The sequence below is a fragment of the Dermacentor albipictus genome, chromosome 8 (genome assembly GCF_038994185.2).
Source record: "Dermacentor albipictus isolate Rhodes 1998 colony chromosome 8, USDA_Dalb.pri_finalv2, whole genome shotgun sequence".
NCBI lineage: Eukaryota > Metazoa > Arthropoda > Arachnida > Ixodida > Ixodidae > Dermacentor > Dermacentor albipictus.
The window spans coordinates 12,680,006-12,702,529 of record NC_091828.1 but is presented as its reverse complement, the minus strand read 5'-3'; the positions used below and the strand labels follow the sequence as shown (position 1 = coordinate 12,702,529).

The window sequence follows — 22,524 nt, the reverse complement described above, 5'->3', positions numbered from 1 at the left end:
GCACGGGCCTAATTGCTAGTTGAAGCTGTGGCGGACGGAAGCACAGTGTCCAGTGGTAGCGTCGGTTCACGGCCATACAAGAGGTAAAAAGGGGAAATAATAATATAATATTTGGGGTTTTACGTGCCAAAACCACTTTCTGATTATGAGGCACGCCGTAGTGGAGGACTCCGGAAATTTCGACCACCTGGGGTTCTTTAACGTGCACCTAAATCTAAGCACACGGGTGTTTTCGCATTTCGCCCCCATCGAAATGCAGCCGCCGTGGCCGGGATTCGATCCCGCGACCTCGTGCTCAGCAGCCCAACACCATAGCCACTGAGCAACCACGGCGGGTAAAAAAGGGGAAAAGCCAGCAGTTTCGAGACGGGAAGAGTTGTATGCAAATGTAATGTAAGGTAGGGCCAGGTCCCAGTCACGGTGGTCGTCTGAAACGTATTTGAATAGCATGTATGTAAGGGTGCGGTTCAAACGCTCAGTGAGGCCGTTCGTTGGAAGGTGGTAGGAGGTGGTAAATTTATGCTGTATTCAGCAGGCACACATGATGTCGTCAACAACTTTGGCCGAAAACTTACGGCCACGGTCTGTTAGCAATTGATGCGGAGCACCATGCAACAACATGATGGCATGTAGGAGGAAGTCCGCAACATGAGTTGCGCAGATGGTCGGAAGAGCGCGGGTTACGGCGTAGCGAGTCACGTAGTCCGCTGCGACTGCAACCCACTTGTTTCCCGATGTTGATTCCGAAAATTGGCCGAGAAGGCCCAAGGTGATACAATGGAAGGGCTCGGCAGGGATGCCGAGTGGCTGCGGGTAACCAACGGGGAGCTGGGAAGGCTTCTTGCATCGTTGGAAACGTTCACAAGCGGCGACCTAACGTCGTACGGAACGGGCCAGGCCCGGCCAGAAAAAAACAGCGATGTACGCGGTCATAGGTTGTAGGGTTCTCCTCCCGTGCTCCTGGGACAAAGGAACGACAACACAGTAGTGCAAACAATCACAAGGGCATTTATTGCACCTTTCATAGATCAATGCCTGTTAGCCGAGTTGCTATCCACAAAACATGCCGATGGGCGCGCGACAAATCTAGAAGTCCTACTCACCGCGACCGGAAAACGAGCGAATATGTTCGCCCCATGCTGGATCCCAACGCCTGGTCGTTCGCGTGTTCGGTCACGCCAACGGTGGCGCGTTCGAAGGCGGCCACGCGAGGCGATCTCGCAGTCGCATGGGTCGCCGCGCGCGCGGAATGTCCACGCTGTTCGCCGTCCCGCCGCGAAAGAGCAAGCGCCTTCCTTTCGGCGCCCAAGTAACCTCACCTGTCGGCGGCGTTAGGAGCGCAACACTCGCGCCATCTCTCGCACTGCGCCCCAACCACATCGGCCGCCGCGGGCGTCACGCAGGCCACGCGGCGAAGCCGCACTACAGGAGACGCGCTATGCGGGAGAAACATCAGGGAACGCGCTAGAGTCGCGCATCCACACATTCCCCCAATCTTAAATCACTACATATTCCGGCGAAACATGTCACACAGTCAAACATCAACGCGTGCTTCGCGATCAAGGTAGAACATTCAACAGTGGCCGCGCCGAGGAAATGTCCACGCTGTCCATAGCATGCGAGCTGACATTGTTCTTGGGTACACCGCTGGCGTCCGTCGGTCAAGGCAGAAGCTTTCCAGACTCGACGGCACGATTCCAGACCAGGGCTCCGGAAACGGCGACGCAGTAGTCGGAACGAGCAAGCGTCGCTCGCGCCGACGCGCTCTGCTGGCAAGAGCCGCCGTAGCTGTCGGTGACCGCCGGCTCTTTTGTCCGCCGCCGAGGGTTGTGAGCTGGATAAAGGAGGCCGCCGAAGTCACTGCGCCGAACTGGTCACAGCATCATCATCGCCCGGGGTGGCTCGATTGTAGTCCGGAGCAGCAGCGTAGACGATGTGCAGGTGACGGCAAACCAGGGGTGACTCCAATCACGCTGCGTAAACTCAACACACTCGGCAAACACTAAAGTAGTGCAAGGGAGAGGAATTCTGCATGCGCATCGCCCACGTGGTACGATGTTCAACTCGGCTAGCAAAGATCGGGCAGCTACTCAAATGCTAAGTTCACGTGAACGAAGCTCGCTTCCTTGAGTCGAACGAGTAATTTCAATTCGTGAGAGGCTAAATAGAATCAGGGAAGCAAATTGCAACACCTCTACGCCACAGTCCACCAGGTTGTGTCCCTCCACGTGCGACAGGCAGCTACGTAAAGCCTTACGCCTAAAGCATTGCTACCCTGACAACAACCGGCATCCAAAAACAACACCCAAAATGAGCGTGAAACAGGCAGCCGCGAGGAGGCGTCAGCTCTGTGAGGTGGTCCTACTCCGCTCAGTGCACACAGCATCCGAGTCGACGGCGCCAACCGTCCCAGACGGTGTCGGAGCGCCCGTTGCCAGGCCGGAATACCAGTCAGCCCGTAGTGGCACCCTTGGCCCGCGGCCACCCGGCTCCCAGAGCCGCGACTTCATCTGAGTCAAAGAGACAGAAGAAGCTATTTACATAAGAAATTCGGACCACCCACGAGGATTCCGTACTCACTCGCTTCAGGCTTGCGACTGCTCCGCGGGCGCTCAGCCTCGTTCTCCCAGGATGCAGACCACGTGGCTCTCGTACTGACAAATGTCATTAAAAAAACACTTGCGAAAATCTTAGCATGTAGACATGTTTAAACACACTACAGACACCGTCGCCTCGCTCAAGAAAGCACGCCGCCGACGCTAGCGATCAAAATCCACGCTAGGCCTACGCTTCGGTTCAAACAAAGGTCTCGAACGAAGCAAAACTGTTACATCTACCGTCCGATGCCCCAAGAGCCCCACGTTGGGCAGCCAGATGTAGGGTTCTCCTCCCGTGCTCTCGGGACAAAGGAACGACAACACAGTAGTGCAAACAATCACAAGGGCATTTATTGCACCTTTCATAGATAAATGCTTGCTAGCCGAGTTGCTATCCACAAAACATGCCGGTGGGCGCGCGACAAATCTAGAAGTCCGACTTACCGCGACCGGAAAACGAGCGAATATGTTCGTCCCATGCTGGATCCCAACGCCTGGTCGTTCGCGTGTTCGGTCACGCCAACGGTGGCGCGTTCGAAGGCGGCCACGCGAGGCGGTCTCGCAGTCGCATGGGTCGCCGCGCGCGCGGAATGTCCACGCTGCTCGCCGACCCGCCGGGAAAGAGCAAGCGCCTTCCTTTCGGCGCCCAAGTAACCTCACCTGTCGGCGGCGTTAGCAGCGCAACACTCGCGCCATCTCTCGCACTGCGCCCCAACCACATCGACCGCCGCGGGCGTGACGCAGGCCACGCGGCGAAGCCGCACTACAAGAGACGCGCTATGCGGGAAAAACATCAGGGGACGCGCGAGAGTCGCGCATCCCCACAAGGTTCAATATATGCCGAGGTAGCCTGCCGTTGGTGCGTCGTGAAGCTCTTCTACAACGGTGGAGCGGAGGGGTGCTCTGATGTGCGCGTCATGACGTTGCTCGTCGGCGAAATGAAGCAGCTGTGATACAGAGAATACGGAAGCAGCACTGGTAATAATGGAGGAGTCAGAGCCATGCACAGGGTAACGCGACAAGCTGTCAGCGTCTTGGTGCAGGCGGCCAGACTAGTACACCACGGAACCTGAAAATTCTTGTGGCCTTAAAGCCCATCAACCAAGTCGGCCTGTAGGATCTTTTTGCATTATGAGCCAACAAAGAGCATGATTGTCAGGGACTACGCAAAAGGGCGACCGTAAAGGTAAGGACGGAACTTCGCAACCACCCAGACAACAGCAAGGCATTCTCGTTCCGTAATGAAAAAGTTGCGCTCCGATGGTGCTAGGAGGCGGCTCAGATAAGCAATAACGTGATCTTGGCCACGCTGACGCTGGGCTAAGACGGCACCTATGCCATGACCAGTGGCATCTGTACAGAATTCTGTAGGGTCGAAGTGGGAGAGAATGGGTGGTGAGGTTAGAAGACTGAGGAGACGAGAGAAGGCGGCGGCTTCCGAAGTACCCCACGAGAATCTTACGCCTTTCTTCAAAACATTTGTGAGGGGTCTAGCAATTGCAGCAAAATCTTGAACAACACGACGATACTGCGAGCATAGCCCTACAAAACTTCGAACGTCTGCGGATGTCTTCAGAACTGGAAAATCTCGGACAGCGCGTGTGTTCCCTGGATAAGACTGTACTGCGGAAGCGTCAACGAAATGACCCAGAAGAGTAATTTGGCGGTGGCCAAGATAACATTTAGAAGAGTTAACCTGCAGCTTCGCCTTTCCAAATACATCAAGCATAGTTGCTAGAAGCTCAAGGTGAGTGTCGAACGTTGGCGAGATGGCGATGACGTCGTTGAGGTTGCAGAGGCATGTGTACCATTTGAAACCTTGGAGCAAGGAGCCCATCATACGCGCAAAGGTGGCAGTGGCGCGACATAATCCAAACGACATTACTTAAATTAGTATAGGCCATTAGGTGTGATGAACGCGATATCTTTAATGTCCATATTGTCAACAGCAGTCTGCGAGTATCCAGAATGAAGATCAATAGAAAAGAATTAGCTGGAACTGTGCAGGCAGTCAAGGCCGTCGTCTGTGCGTAGGAACGGGTAGACGTCTTTCTTTGTTATGTTGTTCAGATGACGGTAATCTACACAAAAGCGCCACGTGTCGTCCTTAACCAACACCACAGGTGACACCCACGGACTCGAAGAAGGCACAATGATGTTTTTTATCTAGCATTTCGTCCCTACACTTTGAATTACTCGGTTTTTCGACGCAGAAACTTGGTACTGTCATCGGTGAATAGGCATCGGTGAATTTGCTTTGTAGCATGGCCACGAAGAATCCGATGCCTGACCGCGAGCGTCTGGCCTAAAGGGCGATCGCTGAAGTCGAAAATATCTCGCTAGGACGATAATATTTGGGAAAGGCCTTCAGTAGGCGCAGAGGACAGGTCCGTCGCGAACATTTTCTTACAGTTCGCATCGGCACCCGAGGCTGGCGCGCGTGTCGGGGGTGGGGGGGGGGGCTGCTGAGCTCGCAAGAACCATCGGTCGATCACGCTGCCACGTGATGGTCGCCGAGACAATCCACGCTGGCACCTTCCCACGTTGCCTTGCGGTAGAATTTGCTTTGCCAAGCTAAAGTTAAACACAGGCATGTGAGTGCGGTTCGCAGTAATAGTAAGTTTACTGCGAGGCACGGTAACGCCAAACTGCATGGAATGTTGGGCAGAGGAGTGACGAGGTACTTGCCATCAGGAAGTTGTAGGGAAGACAACAGTTCAATATAGGCTATTGACTTTGGCAGCAGGCGAAGAAAGCCGGTGGGGCTTAAGGGGTACTGGGGTGTGTCAGAAGGTTCTGCGAGCACGGGTAACTCAAGGCGAAGCGTACTGGCAGAGCAGTCAATAAGAGCAGAAAGCGCGGAGAGAAAATCGAGGCCGAGAATTAGATCGTGGGGGCAATGATCAATCACGGTGAAGAGCACAAGAGTGTGGTGGCCGGCGATGCTTACGCATACCAACACATTCCGATGAGAGGCACAGTACCACCATCCGCAACGCGGACGACGCGTGCCGACGCTGCGGTGAGGAGTTCCGTTCAGTCGTCGTCGGAAGGCAGCACTCATAATGGAAAGATGTGCTCCTGTATCGCTGAGTGCCATGACAGGATAGCTGTCAACGTCAACGTCAAGAAGGTTTTCGTTCGTAGGTAACTTGAGCAGAGGATTTGAGTGCAGGGTCGACAACGCAGCTTCACCTCCAGAAGTTGCAGTGCCTACTTTTCTGATGGGATCGGGGAGGCGATAGGCGGCACAAGAGAAGCGAGAGGGTTGGGGGCGAGCGAGACTGATGGCGTTGAGGTGAGGGCGAGCGGCTGTAACGAATGTTCGGAGCAGGAGCATCAGTGGCAGTGGGTTCAAGGTGGGTGGTAGAGGGAACAGAAGGTACAAATGTGCGGGGATAAAGCAGCGGCGTATGTCCGAGGAGGTGGTGGCCATCGGTTGCGGCAGTGACGAGCGACGTGGCCGATGCGACAGCTGTGGAGGCAGATCGGCTGGTCATCAGGAGTACGCCATTCGGACGGGTTGCAGCGAAATGTGGCAGAAAAAGACTGCCGGGGACGAGCACGGCCGCTAGAGAACTGGGGAACGCTGGGTTGAGCAGTTGAACACACAGAGGTCCGACCCATTTTCTGAAATTCCTATCTGACGACGGCCTGAATCATCGCAGTTGTCGTTGCTGGTGGATCGGGAGGCGTCGCTGAGAAAGCTGGTGAACAGCTGGCCTGGAGTTCGCAGCGAACAATACGGGTTACGTCGTAACAGGTGGTAGTCTGAGGCAGTCGACCCTCACATGTCGACGTAGCAGCAGTGTTGGGTAGCCGCGTGATGTGGTGTGAGATACGGCGGCTCTTAGCTTGTTCAAAGCGACGGCATTCGTTTATGATGGCGTCGATAGTTGAGACGGTGTCGAAAACAAGCAAATTGAAAGCGGCGTCGGCGATGCCTTTTAGCACACTCGCCACCTTATCTGCTTCAGACATTGCATGGTCAGCTTTGCGGCATAGAGCCAAGACGTTGTGGATATATGAAACGTATGGCTCTGCAGGTGTCTGAACACTAGACGCAAGAGCTTTTCTCGCAGCAACCTCGCACCCAATGGGGTCGCCGAACAGTTTCCGTGGCTTTTCTTTGAAGTTGCCCCAACTGGTTATCACGTCGTCATGCATTTGGTGTGACACGGGTGGGGTCCCGCCGAATTGGCGAATTACATTGGCGAATTGGCGAATTACATTGGCGAGCATAATGGTTGGGTACCATCTGTTATTAACGCTGGCATGTTCACATAGCTTGATCCATTCGGCAGCATCCTGTACCTCCTGGCCAGAGAACACACCAGGGTCGCGATTTTGGGCAACCGTGAAGATTGGAGCAGTTGGACCAGCCGAAGCCGTTGCAGAGGCGAGCTCGTCACCGGGAGGCATGGTGACAAGCTCGATGTACTGACAACTCCGGAGTTCCCTGTCGAGGACGGGGATCGCTCACCTCCACCAGAATGTTGCGCGTAAAAAGACAGCGACATAAGAGACTACTTACAGGCTATTTACACTGGAGCAAGAGCGCCAAGCCTACATTCGCTCGCGCCAATGGCACAGAACCACTTCGCCGTACTCGCGGCGGCTCCTCTCTTGAGCATCTCGGACTCGCCGACCACTATGCCCGAGAACTATCGATCCGGGCCGAGGACGAGCCAGGGCTACCGCACCCCGTGACAAGCTACAAAGAAATCACGCAAATGTACAGAAGCGGCAGATGTAGGCTTCCCCGTCCGCATCCGCAACTCAACCGAATTCAGCAAACGATCGTGCGACGCATGCAAGCGGGGTCGCTAGCGAATCCAGTGCTCTTGCATAAGATGTTCCCAACAGAGCATGACACTTCATGCCCTTTTTGCCGACGGTCAAAAGGCACTCTAGCACACATCCTTGCAGAGTGCACTAAGCTCAAGTACCCCCCACCATCCCTACCCCCCACCCTCCCCAGCCCCAACCCCCCCGAGCGATGGGAGACCATGTTGTCCAGCCCCGACCTACCGACCCAGCTCGCGCTGGCGGCTAGGGGCCAGGAACTGCTGGACACATATGGGACCTGAGAATAAGGTTCCATCCAGGCACGTACCCAGGATTTTTTTTCGGGGGGGGGGGGGCCCACCACCTCCATCATCATCATCATCATCATCATCATGTTTTATGTCCACTGCAGGATTAAGGCCTCTCCCTGCGATCTCCATTTACCCCTCTCCTGCGCCAACCGATTCCAACTAGAGCCCGCGAATTTCCTAATTTCATCGCTCCACTTAGTGTTTTGTCGTCCTCGATTGCATTTTCCTTCTCTTGGTACCCATTCTGTAACCCTAATGGTTCAACGGTTATCTAACCGGCGCATTACAAGACCTGCGCAGCTACATTTTGTCCTCTTGATGTCAATTAGAATATCGTTTAAACCCGTTCGCTCTCTGATCCAAACCGCTCTCTCTCTTAACGTTATGCCTAGCAATCTTCGTTCGATCGCTCTTTTCGCGGTTCTTTACTTGCTCTCAAGTCTCTGCCCCATAAGTCAGCACTGGCAAAATGCACTGATTGCACACCTTACTTTTCAATAATAATGGTAAGCTTCCAGTCAGGTGCTGGCAATGTCTGCCGTATGCGATCCAACCTATTTTTGTTCTTCTGTGAATTTCCTTCTCATGATCAGGGTTCCCTGTGATTAATTGACCTAGGTAAACGTACTCCTTCACAGTGTCTAGTGGCCGACTGGCGAGCCTGATCTCTTGTTCCTTTGCCAGGCTTTTTATCATTATTGTCACCTTCTGCATATTAATATTCAACCCCACTCTTACACTCTCTCTGTTAAGGTCTCGAATCATTTGTTGTAACTCGTCTGCATTGTTGTTGAATAGAACAATGTCATCGGCAAACCGAAGGTTGTTGAGATAGTTTCCGTCGATCTTTACTCCTAAGCCTTCCCAGTTTAATAGCTTGAATTCTTATAAGCACGCAGTGAATAGCTTTGAAGAAATTGTGTCTCCCTGTCTGACCCATTTCCCTATAGGTATCTCCCTGCTTTTCTTGGGTTGAATTAAGGTAGCTGTAGAACCTCTGTATATATTCTTACGCGAAGGACGAGCCAGTAAGACGAGAAACTATTTACAGATTATATTTACACCACGGTTGCAGCGCTGACCGGTTAGATTCACAGCGCGAGCCCAGTTCGTTCTTCCTCCTCTTTTCTGGAGTGATGGCGCCCACGCACCTCGTTCAAACAAACAAATACCACACGCATGTAGCAATATTTTCAAGCTTTTTACGTAAGCGTTCTGTAGTCCTTGATTACGTAGTGCCTCTAGACTGCTGGTATCTCTACTGAATCAAATGCATTTTCGTAATCTATATACGCCACATAGAGAGGCTTATTGTACTCTGCAGATTTTGCGATACCTGATTGATGACATGGATGTGATCCATTGTAAGGTATCTCTTCCTGAAGCCAGCCTGTTCCCTTGGTTGACAAAATTCAGTGTTGCCCTTATTCTATTGGAGATTATTTTGGTAAATATCTTATATAATACTGGAAGCAAGCTAATGGTCCTATAATTTTTCAATTCTTTAACGTCGACTTTTTTGCGGATTAGTATAATCTCTGCATTCTTCCAGTTTTCTGGGACCCTTGCAGTCGATATACACTTCGTGTAAAGAGCCGCCAGTTTTCCAAGCATTATGTCTTCTCCATCTTTGATTAAATGGACTGTTATTCAACCTTCTCTTCCCGCTCTTCATCGTTTCATGTCTTGCAGCGCCCTTCTGACCTCATCGCTAGTTATAGTAGAGTTTCTATATCCTGTTCATTACTGTTTCTAAGTGAGGTATCGTGACTCCTCTGGGTACTGTATACAGGTCAGCTTAGAATTTTTCCGCTGCTTTTACTGTATCTTCGAGATTGCTTATGATATTATCCCTCTTATCTTTTAGTGCATACATCATGGTTTGTCCTATGCCAGGTTTCTTTTTTACTGATTTCAGGCTGCGTTCATTTTTTTACGGCTTCTTCAGTCTTTCACATGTTATATTTTCGAATATCAGTTATTTTCGCCTTGTGGATCAGTTTTGACAGTTCCGCGAATTGCGTAACGCTGTGCGGCCGCCAGTCCCATACAACCGCGTAGAGCGCAGGACTCTGCGATTCTAGACGTACTGCGCTCACCGAGAAAGGTTAGAAAAACACCCACATAGGCACAGGAGAGATGTGGCTACGTGAGGCGGTTCGACCGATAACTGCAGAAGCGTCATTCAAAGCAAGTAATATTCTCCACTTCCGGCGGCGTTTTCTCTACTTCATTTTTTTTAAAAAGATGTTGATCTATAAATATTTTCATAAACAACGGTTAACATTTTTATCATTCGCTTTTGCTTGCAGTTTGGTTGTTGCGTTGGCTCTCTCCCTTAGTAGATCGCTTAATTTCTCAACTCCTTGCGATTTTTGTTTCCGGTTTCCAATTTTGCACGAAAAGTGCTATACAATTAAGGAAAAACAGACGAGGTAACTGGCGACAGTCATCTTGCTTATGGGTGCAAGGGTTATTGCAGGGTTTCTTGATGGACGCTCTTTCACATCATTTTATTTCCCACCTTATCTAACCCATATCACGTGTATATGGCTTCGGGCATCTGTCAGAGTCGCGGCGAGCCGTAACTCAAGGAAATAATGAAGCAAAGGGAAAAGTTAAACGCAATTGGTGTTTTCTCCGGCCGCAACTCGTTTCATGAGAGTACAGACCAGCTGAGTAACAGCCGCAACCCTCTCCTGGTCCCAGGATCAGCCTAAACAAAGAAGGTTGAACTAACAAAAGCAACAGCTATGCGCGTGACGGTTGAATAGATGGTGACAACTGAGCGCATCTCGAGTTAATCGCGTGGGTGCGGAGTCTACGAGAAAACTGTCCTTCACATTACAAGAGATGCCGATGACTACCGCCATCTAAAAGGACTGAAAAAGGCAGCATAAGGCTGACCGATGAAGAGCTGCCAAGTCTCAACATTAATCTGGCGGCGCTTTAGGAATGTGTGAGGAGTGGTGGCGTGGGTGGGGAGGAGGGGGGTATGCCACTTGATTTCGGGGGGGGGGCCCGGGCCCCCCCGGGCCCCAGCCTGGGTACGTGCCTGGTTCCATCCCATCTGGTGCCAGCGCGCACCACCCGTCACTAAGGGCTCAGCACAAAAGTTGATTCTCTCTCTCTCTCTCTTGAGCATCTCGGGATAATATCGTAATAATATGTCGCTCATCGAAGCAATTAGCTCAGTTGGCACTCGTGACTTGAGAATTTTGTAAGTCTTAATCCTCTTAATCATACATTAAACATGAATTCGCACTTTCCTATGGGATATATCTCTTGCACTTAGATTCTGTAAATTCGCAATGACCCTTTACGAAAGGAGACACCACCAGTGCAGTGTTCGCCTGCTCTAGACCCCCACGCATTCCTGCAAAGTACTTGTCAGATATCATATCATCCAGTACCCCTAGCTCAAAAAACCCCTAGTCCGCAGTGATGAAGGTATCTGTGCATATTCCTTCATAAACATTTCAACAAAAACGCATCGCTCCGTACGGGGTTATCCGGACAAAAAGCTTGAACGTGTAACCACTCTTATAATTGGAATACCCACCCTTTCTTCTCCACGGTATGGGGCTACTCTCTTCGGTCCTCCGTGTAGTTTATTAGCGTAGGATACTAGCGAATAGTGAAGCTTGAATCAACCGGGAATTGTGACCTTCATGGCGTGCGTTGGTGAATGGTATATCCACGTTCAGATGACACAGCACAGTGTACGTAGCACAATGTTGAAGTACCTTGAAGCAGTAATTCTGCTGACGGACTAAGGATGAGTAAGTTATCCTCAACTTAAGCTTCATCAGAAAAACAACCAGCCTGTTGGATAATGGCATGTCAGACGTCTGTTCAGCAGATGCCGGTAGCAAGCTGAGCAAAACGGCAAACAGATCTAGCGTTATGCCACAAAGTTCACCGATAACAGGGACGAATTATTTTACACTGTCGTATTGCATCCCACAAGTAACGCCGGAAGAAGTAAAGAAAGCCATGAGACCTATGCAAATGGGGAAGGTAGCTGGGGAGGATCAGATAACAGCAGATCTGTTGGAGGATGGTGGGCAGATTGCTCTTGAAAAACGTGCCACGCTGTATACTCAATGCCTCATGATTTCCAGCGTAGCGGAATCTCGGAAGAACGCTAACACAATCCTAATCCATAAGAAAGAGGATGTCAAAGACTTGAAAAATTATAGACCGATCAACTTACTGTTCGTTGCCTACAAATTATTTACTAAGGTAATCGCAAATAGAATCAGGAACACCTTAGACTTCTGTCAACCAAAGGACCAGGCAGTATTTCGCAAATTCGTCTCAACCATATTCACACTATCAATCAGCTGATAGAGAAATGTGCGGAATATAACCAACCCTTATATATTGCTTTCATTGATTACGAGAAAGTGTTTGACTCAGTCGAAACTTCATTCATGAAGACATTACAGAATCAGCATCTAGAGAGCCATATGTAAAAATACTGCAAGATATCTACAGCGGCTCCACAGCCACCCTTGTGTTTCATAAATAAAGCAACAAAATCTCAATAAGGAAAGGCATCAGGCACGCAATTAGGATCTCGCCAATGCTATTCACAGCGTTTTTACAGGAGGCATTCAGAGGCCTGGATTCAGAAGAATTGGTGATAAGAGTAAATGGAGAATACTTTTGTAACTTGCGATTCGCTGATGATATTGCCTTGCTTAATAACTGAGGGGGCCAATTGCAATGCAAAGCTCACCGACCTGGAGAGGCAAAGCAGGAGGGTGGATGAGACTCTCCAGTGTGCCTTGAATAGACTGGATGACAGACCATTTACAGAAGCGAAGATCTTGGGAGCCTGGCCTCACAGTTCATTAGCGCGAGAAAGCAGTTCGAGCGCTTTTTTACTACCTGAAGGCAACAGACTTGAGTGCCCCGAATATAGACATCCTACACTTAAGTTATCTCTCTCCCTCTCTCTCTTTCACTCCCCATTACCCTCCCCACGCATAGGGTAGCAAACTGAACTCAGTCTGGTTAACCTCCCTGCCTTTCCTTCTTCTCTTCTCTCTCTCTCACTAATCTGTAGAAAACTAATGTTTAACAGTCTCGGAAAAGAACAGCAGTTTACGATAGGTATCGAGGCACTGGAAATGGTAAGGGAATACATCTACTTAGGACAGGTAGTGACCGTGGATCCGGATTTTGAGACTGAAATGATCAGAAGAATAAGAATTGGCTGGGTGTACATTTGGCAGGCATTCACAGATCATGAACAGCAGGTTGCCATTATCCCTGAAGAGAAGAGTGTATAACAGCTGTGTCTTACCAGTACTCACATAGGGTGCAGAAATCTGGACGCTTACGAAAATGGTTCTAATCAAATTGAGGACGACGCAATGAACTATGGAAAAAAGAATGATGGGTGTAACGGCAAGGAACAAGACGAGCAGATTCGTTGAGGGAACAAACGCGAGTTAATGACAACTTACTTGAAGTCAAGGAAAAGAAATGGGCATGGGCAGGACATGTAATGAGGAGGGAAGAATACCGATGGTCGTTAAGGGTTACGGACTGGATTCCAATGGAAGGGAAGCTTAGCAGAGGGTGGCAGAAAGATAGGTGGGCGGATGAAATTAAGAAATTTGCAGAGACAGCATGGCCACAATTAGCACATGACCGGGGTAGTCGGAGAAGTATGGGAGAGGCCTTTTCCCTGCAGGGGGCTTAACCTTGCTGGTGATATTGATGAAACCATAAAGCAGGCAGTTCTCTGGTGTGGTCCACTGCAATGCGACACTGTTGAAGGGCTGCATTATAGTCCTGTATCAACAACAATCTTGTGAGAGATTGGTTCCGACGTCAGTGCCTTCTGATGAACATATAAATGTAAACATGGCTCCTGTGGAGGCGACATCTTCAGCTTGACAAGCCCGCATCAGATCAAAGTAAGTAGTTAGCAGAAACCACCCAGCAAAAAAAGAGAAAATTATAAATATGTCAGTAAAAAAATCACGCCCTCACAGTACCAGCTGCAGCTTGCGATAGTGACACGGTAAGAATGATGCCCTCTCTAATAAGCATTGCATTGCCTTGCCCTCCAGCAGGAGTACCGAGTGTTTCATTCACCTTAGCATGCTTCCTCGTGGAGGCAAATACGTAAAATTATTCTAGTCCGTTTTCATAGAATTCCAGCCTGCGATGCTTCCCGTGAAACTGCCGTTCTGTCAAGCTATCATGAAACATGTTCTAAAGTAGATGAGCGCAGCGTGTTGTGAAAATCAATTCGTCTAGAACGTTGCTTGAGTGTTTTCGTCTCTGTAAACATCAGCGAGATTGAGTGCCGGTAGATATCGGGGCACTTTAGGTACGCTTAAGTAGGGCTTGCTGTTGGCCTACTTGGTGCATCTTCATAGAACTGGCAGAAAACCAGATGTAAAATTTTTCACCTGTTGTGCCATTTCTACCAATGGTTCAGGTATATGTCTTCTGCAATTACAAGATTTCTAATGTACAAAGGCGAATCATTTTTCAGCCTAACATCATGCACATAAAAGCAGCTCATACGCAACAGCTTACTTTGTCTACACAATTCACCTCCAGCATTTCCACATCCGCTCAAACGATGTCCAAATTAGAAGTTTGTCAATCTGAGGCTGCTTCAGGTGCGTCCGTGGCAGCACTTTTATCAGTGGGCACGATGTCATCTCATACTCACTGCTTGCGCAGTATGGCTTCACCTGTGCCGATCTCGATGCTGCTCTTTTGTGCCATCTGAAAGCGCGTAAAATGCACAAGACAATGACATAAAGCATAAGATTTGCTTTCATGAGAACTCTTTATTGGTAATGCATGTTATTCATTTGTTGATATTAAACACTATTATTCCAATTCATCCTTCATATCTTGTCAGCCATCTTGTTGCATCGAATGGGCGAACTTTGTAAACATCAGGAAATAATGTGGGCTAGTAGCCTGGATGTGTAACTCTGCTTTTCCCTCGGTTACGAAGTGTTTTGAACATATCTCTGACGATTCGTTGGAAGTCCAGAACGCCCGTTGCATTGCTCTGACTGAAATATATGTCGACCGTTCGCAGCGAAGTAGCAAAAGTTCGCATGTAACCTACAAGAAGCTACACAGCCTTTGCTTACGAATAAATTGCGTAATGTTTCGTGCTACGCTAGTAAGTATGCTGAGCAAAAGATGCTCCCTTTACCACCCGTCAAGCGAAAACACGCAGATGTAGTTGCGCGATCTCAAACAGATACAACTTAAGCATGGCATATCCTTTATATGGTACTACTAAAGCACAATACAATAATAATACTTACTTTACGCTTCTCGCAGCAACAGTAAATTTTTTTTCGTCGTTCTTCGTCCCGCTGCTGGCCAGGATTTTAAATTCGTACAGTTTGACTCCCGGCTGACCTTCGAATCTGTGGCAATTTTTAACGCAACAGTATCAGCATTGTTTTCTCTTCCTTTCGTGCACACGTTCAATCGACGCATAAGAATTCATCCAGTTGGAGGTGCCATCGTCAACGTTGAGAAAAACCCAGCACCAGCACCGATTCCGCGCCTCCGATATCGTCCTCCCGCGCTTTGGCCATCCCTTTGTTACGGCAGTGGTGCGACAGATATCGCCGCGATCGCAGCAAACTTCACTGCGCGGAGCCTGTGGACGACGTGAATTGTGCAGTACATTCTGCAAGGCGCGCGGACATTAGCCATTACGCTGCAACCTTTGATGAATCATGTGTAAAAGGCGGCCCTTTTGACCCGCAGCACAGATTTCGACGATCGCCGACTGTGCTCGCCGCTATCGTTATGCTTCGAGTGTGTCTTAGGCCCAAACAATGAAACGTTCCTTTCCTTCGAGTGCTTCCTAACCTCACGTGAGGCCTCCTTACAGCGAAGGACCGATGGAGGAAGCAAGCATACTCTGAAAGCTCCCTTCACCCATCCTCACGTAAGGAGCGGTTGCCGCCATGCGTGGGTTCGAGATTATCTATTAAAAGCTTTAGGCGAACACCAGAACACCACTATTCAATAAAAAAGGTTGTATCGTCGCACCATCTTTAAGTTGATGAGCTAATATAGAGAAGCGTGGACGCTTTTTTCTAGTTTTGTTTACTAAAGTTTAAAAAAAGCTGCGCATTACAGTGCAAAACTTGATGTGCTCCAGCAACGCTGGCACGCCGGCGTCTTGCAACGCCTAGCAACGCCTAGCAATGCTTTCATGCCGCACGCGTGACTGAAACGAACATGCCTGGCAAGACGTACCGTGCTCGCGCTTCTCCGCAGGTGGGCGACAGTGCGCATGCGCAAGCAAACGTCACGTGGTTAAGCAGTGAGCCGAAGCGCTCGTTCAAGGCCAGGAGCGGCGTAAGGATGCATGAAGGTAGCTTGGCAAAAACAATAAAACGTTCCTTTCCTTCGAGCGCTTCCTAACCTTACGTGAGGCCTCCTTACAGCGAAGGACCGACGGAGGAAGGAAGCGTACTCTGAAAGCTCCCTTCACCCGTCCTCACCTAAGGAGCGGTTGCCGCGTGCCTGGGTTCGAGATTATTTCTTCAAATCTTTCCGCGAACACCATTATTCTATTAAAAAATGTTGTATCGTCGCACAATCTTTAAATTGAATAGCTAATATAGAGAAGCGTGGACACTTTCTTCTAGTTTGTTTACTAAAGTTAAAAATAAACTTGCGCATTACAGTGCAAAACTTGATGTGCTCCAGCAACACTGGCACGCCGGCGTCTTGCAACGCCTAGCAACGCCTAGCAATGCTTTCATGCCGCACGCGTGACTGAAACGAACATGCCTGGCAAGACGTACCGTGCTCGCGCTTCTCCGCAGGTGGGCGATAGTGCGCATGCGCAAGCGAATGCCACGTGGTTAAGCAATGAAGTGAAGCGCTCGTTCAGGGCCAGGAGCGGCGTAAGGACGCATGAAGGTAGCTTTGGAGCTACTTTATGCTGAGGAAGCACCGAGGAAGCCTTCACCGAGGGCCCCTCAGTAAGGAAGCATTCAGAGTGACATAAGGTAGCCTCACTGCAATGAAGGCTTCCTTAGTGAGGAAAGGAGGGTTTCATTGTTTGGCTCCTTATGCTGAGGAAGTACCAAGGAAGCCTTCACCGAGGGCGCCTCAGTAAGGAAGCTTTCAGAGTGACATAAGGTAGCCTCACCGCAATGAAGGCTTCCTTACTGAGGAAAGGAGGGTTTCATTGTTTGGCCCTTACTTTTGTGGGTACAGGTCGGCTCAATAAGATGTTAGTTTCGTGATTCCCTGTTTTGCGACTGTGTTCTTCACCATAACTACAACGTTAAGATATCGTCTGGATGTACTGTTGAAATTCGGCGAATAATATCTCTAATCAGGTGCATGATTCAAGATTTAAAGAACGAGGGTGCGCAAAAATGTGGCTACCTTCAATGTCGCCATTTAAATACTGCCCCTAAGGCACTAGTAACAATGCCAATTATTATTTTTTGTGAAGTATTATTCTGTACCCACGGTATTAGCGGCAAATCATGTCCAGCTCACCTATCAATTCGTCTGCAAGAACACAATGTTTGTTGCTCTTATAGGCTTTTTATAAAATATCTGTATCGTCTAAAAACAGTAAAACGTTCTCGATGTCAGACATATATTTTCTGAAATGTAGGCGATTAGAAAGGCCTTCGTACGTGCCATTTTTGCCTGTAGTCCGGTGACTTGTTGAGAGTGAGCTACGTTTACATTTTTTTTACAGAGTGACCTTTGCTGATACCGACGTACGACTCCATGTCATGAGTGGTACTGATGCAACAGAGTCAGTAGTACCTTCTCATATTTCCTGACAAGTTCTTCCCCGACGCCAACCCAGTCAGTGACGGGCACCTCCCCTATCTTCTCCAGCGAGCTCGCCACCTCGCCCACGATGACGATCAGCTTGCGCAGTAGCAGCGCAACTGGCTTAGCCGTCTCAGGGTCTCGCTTCGAGCACTGCAATGAGCGCGAAAGCCTTATTAGGATACATATAAATGAATAGGGCACAGATATTGCGTGCGACTGATTGATTATTTAGCCAGTTGACCGATGAGCTTGAACACTTTGACAGCAACGCAGGTGCTATGTGAGAAACGTAGCCGTGGAAAACGTGATTTTTTGATATATGGCCTTATGTGACGTGTACCTACAAAAGGGTTGTAAAAATAATGTACTCTTTGAACCATCACTTATAAGTAAGCCCACTGAACCGAGCAACAATGTTGTAAACCTTGCCACGGTTACTCTTTCCGATGCTTATATAACTGCCTTATCGAAAGGTCTTACTTTTTGCCAATCCTCAGGAGGATTAGGTGAATTTCAGCTTTTATTAGAACTAGACTACTTTGGTCGAAACATCCACCTTAAAGAGTACTTTCATAACCGTGATAGTGCTTGCGAGAACAGACTACTTGTGCTCACACACAAGTACTCGACACCACCACCGCAACGCGATAAATGTCCAGATATGTACATGAATGCAGTACAATGTGATATCGTCGAGGCATACAAGACCAGAGTTCTTTACTGACCGAATCTGACGAAGAAAGAAAATGGAGCGCTAGAACAATTAAGCAATAACCATGACATTGCTATTAAACCTGCAGATAAGGGAGGAGCAATTGTTCTCCTTAATAAGCAGTATTATATAGCGGAATTTACCAGACAATTGTCGGATGCCAGTTTTAACGAAGCACGTCCGGATGACCCAACTGATAACTTTCAGGGAATTTTGAAGGATACGCTTATCCATGGCACTACTAAAAAAGAAAAAGATAGATGAAAAAACCGCCCGGTTACTTGTACCGCTCAGTCCTGTGGCTGGTAGATTTTACTTGCTCCCGAAGATTCAAAAATAAGAAAATCCGGGCCGTCCTATTATTTCAGACGTAAACGCTACAACTGAGAACCTAGTGTGCTGCGTAGACTCCCTTATTTACAAGATTCCCGAAACATTTCAGTCTTTTGTAAAAGATACCAATCACTTTCTTGAAGATCTATTAAATCTTGTCATTCCGCATAAGGCAATCCTTCTAACACTCGATGTCACCTCTCTTTATACTAACATACCACTTGCCGATGGAATTGCAGCAGTCCTTAGGACTTCTGAAGGTTCCTATTTCGAGAAGCTTGTTGATAACAAAGCCTGCGATCGTTGTTAAAGGTTATTCTTGAGCTCAATAACTGTGAATTTAATAATTTTCATTACCTTCAGATTAGTGGTACGTCAATGCGAAATTGAATAGGCCCAAATTACGCTAATGTATTCATATGTGTTCTGGAAAATTTTTTTGCGAGTACTGAACTGCAACTTTTCTTTTATAAGCGCTTTATTGACAATATCTTCTTAATTTGGGCTGACGGAGAGGCTAGCCTCTTAAAGTTCATATATGACTTCAATCACTTTCACCTCTCAATCAAATTTTAACACAATTACTCATAAAGTTCGGTCAACTTTCGGGAAGTCACAGTTACGCTATCGCAAGGTAAATTGTTGACGAAACGTTTTAGCAAACCTACTGATAGAAACCAGCTTCTACATTTCCGGAGCTGCCATGTGCGACATTGCAAAACCGGTATCCCCTACAGTAGGCTCACAGCTTCAAGCGATTGTGTTCGGATAGCAAACATTTCATTTCTAATTGGAAATAACTCAAAAGTTTTCTCGTTAAACGCAGTATCCGTCAATGTTATTTGACGACGCCATTTGCCGAACAGATCAATTAAGCAGAGCCGATATTAGTGAAATACGGTTACCCATGAAACGTAACAGCACCATTATTGCACTAACATTCTCGGTATCAGCGCCAAAAGCATTTCTATATTGAAACGCCACCATATTATTCGTTCCCAAAGTTAACATCTTCTCGATATTTTAGTTAACATCTTCTCGAAAGAAGACCAGGACATGTGTTTTGGTTTAGTAAAATTTTGAGTTTAGGGCTATGACCTAAAATAAAGGCGGTAAGAGGCCTACACGTAAGATAGATTTTTAAATACTAGCGCATGAATTCTAAAATTATTACTAAGATAAATATAGGGCATTAAATGCATTGGTTACAGGCACACATGGGAAATTATTGTAGATTGTCCGAGTCCCTTGCTCTACGACTCTTGCTTACGCAAGAAGGGCGAGAGCTCAGACATACTTTTGTGCATCAGACTGTATCTCACCTGTTAGGCACAATCTGATGGTTAGGATGATGTGAGATAATGCCTAGAAAGTTAACTTCTGCAAGATAATTAAGCACTCATTAAAGTTAAAAAATGCATCCTCTGATAAGAACATTGATGGATGGGGGGTATATAATTTCAGTTATGTACCCTAAAATGAGCCATTCGCGCTGGGTGAAGTTCAGGAAATTTAATGAGGACATGTAGGACGTTTAAGTACTCACCGTAGCGTGTGCATGTTGGTGGGCCAGTTGCAGTCTAGATGTATTTGTGTGTGCCATAAGTGTGTCCTATTCTGTGTCGTGCCAGGGTGACTTCGGTGTGTCTATCAAGGTTCAGTGGAAAAGATTTGGTTAACTGCGGTTTAAGCAGGTGCAGCTTATTTTGAAGTTCCTTGTACCATTCAGCTTGCCAATGATTACGGAGCGCCTTTCGTACCACAGGTTTCAAGTCCACACAAGGTATCCAGCTTACATCAATGGTATCCCAATGAGCCGCTTGTCCAGCATTGTTGTCCGCCATTTCATTGCCAGCGATCCCAGAGTGGCCTGGCACCCAGCATACAACAAGAGCAAGGTTTTGGCTATATGCTGCGTGAATGTGTTTAAGGAGGATGCTCAATACAGGGTTTCGGCTTGCTTTGCCACAGGACAGGGCTGTGACAACGCTTAAAGAATCTGTGTATGTTATAAACTTTTGTATGTTGTGCTGTACTATGTACTCAAGCGTTATCAGAATACCGTACGCTTCCGCTGTAAAAATGCTGCTACGGTTATGCAAGGTTTTAGAGTTGGAGAAGTTTGGGCTATGAGCTGCACATGATACCGAAGTTGCAGACTTTAAAGCATCTGTGAAAAATGCCATAGATCTATACCTGTCTTCAAGGGCCAAAAATGTTGCTGGGTGAGGGCATTTGGACAACTGTTTTTGTTATGTTCTGTAAAGGACAAGTCACAGGAGACTGTACCTTGCTCCCAAGGTGGGATGGGTTCAACGTAATCACTTGCCTGCAGATCTGTCAAAACTACTCCGAGTTTTCCTGCAACAGATTTTACTGCTAACGGGAATGGCGGGGCATTTGACAGCCTGTTTAAATACAACTGATTTGTGGACTGATCACTTATGAGTGCTTCGAATTGATGTTGTTTTAACAACATGGTTCTTATTGCATAGGTGACTCCGAGATATGTACGCAGATAATCCAGTGGGCATAGATCCGACTCTGCATAGAGATTTTGGACAGGGCTCGTACGACAGGCGCCAAGTGCTAGGCGGATACCTAAGTGCTAGACAGAATCGAGTACTCTAATTGTTGTCTTTGAAGCCGACTGGTAAACAATACATCCATAGTCTATGCGTGATAACACAAAGCTTTTAAAATGAGATAGGAGGCAACACCTATCTGTTCCCCACGACTGGTGAGATAAAATCTTTAAAAGGTTCATAGTTTTAAGACGTTTCAGCTTCAACTGTTTTATATGCTGCATGAAGGTTTGCTTACTGTCGAAGATTAGACGCACAAATTTTTGTTCTTTTCTATTTACCAGGCTTCTCCCATGCATCGTAATGCAAGGGTCAGCACATTCCCCTCTTCGTCTAGAAAACAGCAAACAGGAAGTCTTTTCTGTACTGAATCTAAACCCGTTTTCGTCTGCCCATTTCGTGAGCCGATTAACACTCAACTCCATCTGGCGTTCACATATTGACAGGTTGCAAGATTTAAAGCTGATTTTGATATCGTCCACGTAGACGGAATAACACACCATGGATAGTATAACAGAGCGGAGAGAGTTCATTTTGAATATAAAAAGCGTGCGACTTAGCACTCCTCCCTGTGGTACACCGTTCTCTTGAAGAAAAGTGCGCGATAGTACATTGCCAATTGTTACGCGGATCTTTCTTTCAAATAAGTAATTTTGCAAAATGTTCAGCATACTACCAAAATTCCATAGGGCAACATGTATTGCAGAATACCGTATTGCCAGGCAGTATCATATGCCTTCTCAAGATCAAAGAATACAGATAGACAGTATTGGCTGTGTACAAATGCATCACGTATATATAATTCACGGAGAACAAGATTATCGGTTGTAGACCTTGCTCTTCGGAAGCCAGATTGGCGACGGTCGAATATACCATTATATTCCAAAAGAACACAAGGCGAGAGTTAATCGTTTTTTCAAATACCTTAAGTAAGGAGCTAGTCAGTTCAATTGGTCTGTAACTGTTAACTAAGAAGGCCGTGTTTGAGTATTGGTAGGAGAATTGCCTCTATCCAAGGTGAAGGTACATGACCAGTTGCAAAAATGTTACTGTATTATGAGACCCTAAATGCAGTTTTCAGCTAATCTTTTATGGTGTAAGAAAATTTCGGTTTAATTTTAGGAGCTTGATACCCTTTGAAAGTGCTCACCAAGAGTGTTTGCTCGAACTTCTGTGTATTGCCAGAGCCAGGGATGAGAGGAAAATGATTTGAACGTTTTCCTTTTAGTTTACGTGTGCTCTTATATACTTTGCTAACATTCATTTGTGAGTTTATGGCGGGTACGTATCGTGTCCGGCTTTCTCTTTTGAATATTCGACGGATACGGCGTCTATTTGCTTTCCACCGCTTAATTTCCATTAGATTTTCTGTT

General features: G+C 47.7%; 1 protein-coding gene across 10 annotated transcripts in view; it reads right to left on the bottom strand.

Moving 5' to 3' along the window:
• LOC139048619 (microtubule-associated serine/threonine-protein kinase 2-like) overlaps positions 1-22,524 on the bottom strand; it is a 705,675-nt gene that overhangs the window by 489,555 nt on the left and 193,596 nt on the right. For 7 of the 10 annotated variants that reach the window (XM_070523057.1, XM_070523062.1, XM_070523063.1 and 4 more), the window contains one exon: positions 17,510-17,671. The exons of 2 other annotated variants lie outside the window; for them this stretch is intronic. In XM_070523057.1, coding sequence (XP_070379158.1) covers positions 17,510-17,671 — 162 coding nt within the window. Of the gene's footprint in view, positions 1-14,260; positions 14,378-17,509; positions 17,672-22,524 lie in introns of those variants that run through there. One more of the 10 variants, XM_070523065.1, reaches the window with a different exon arrangement.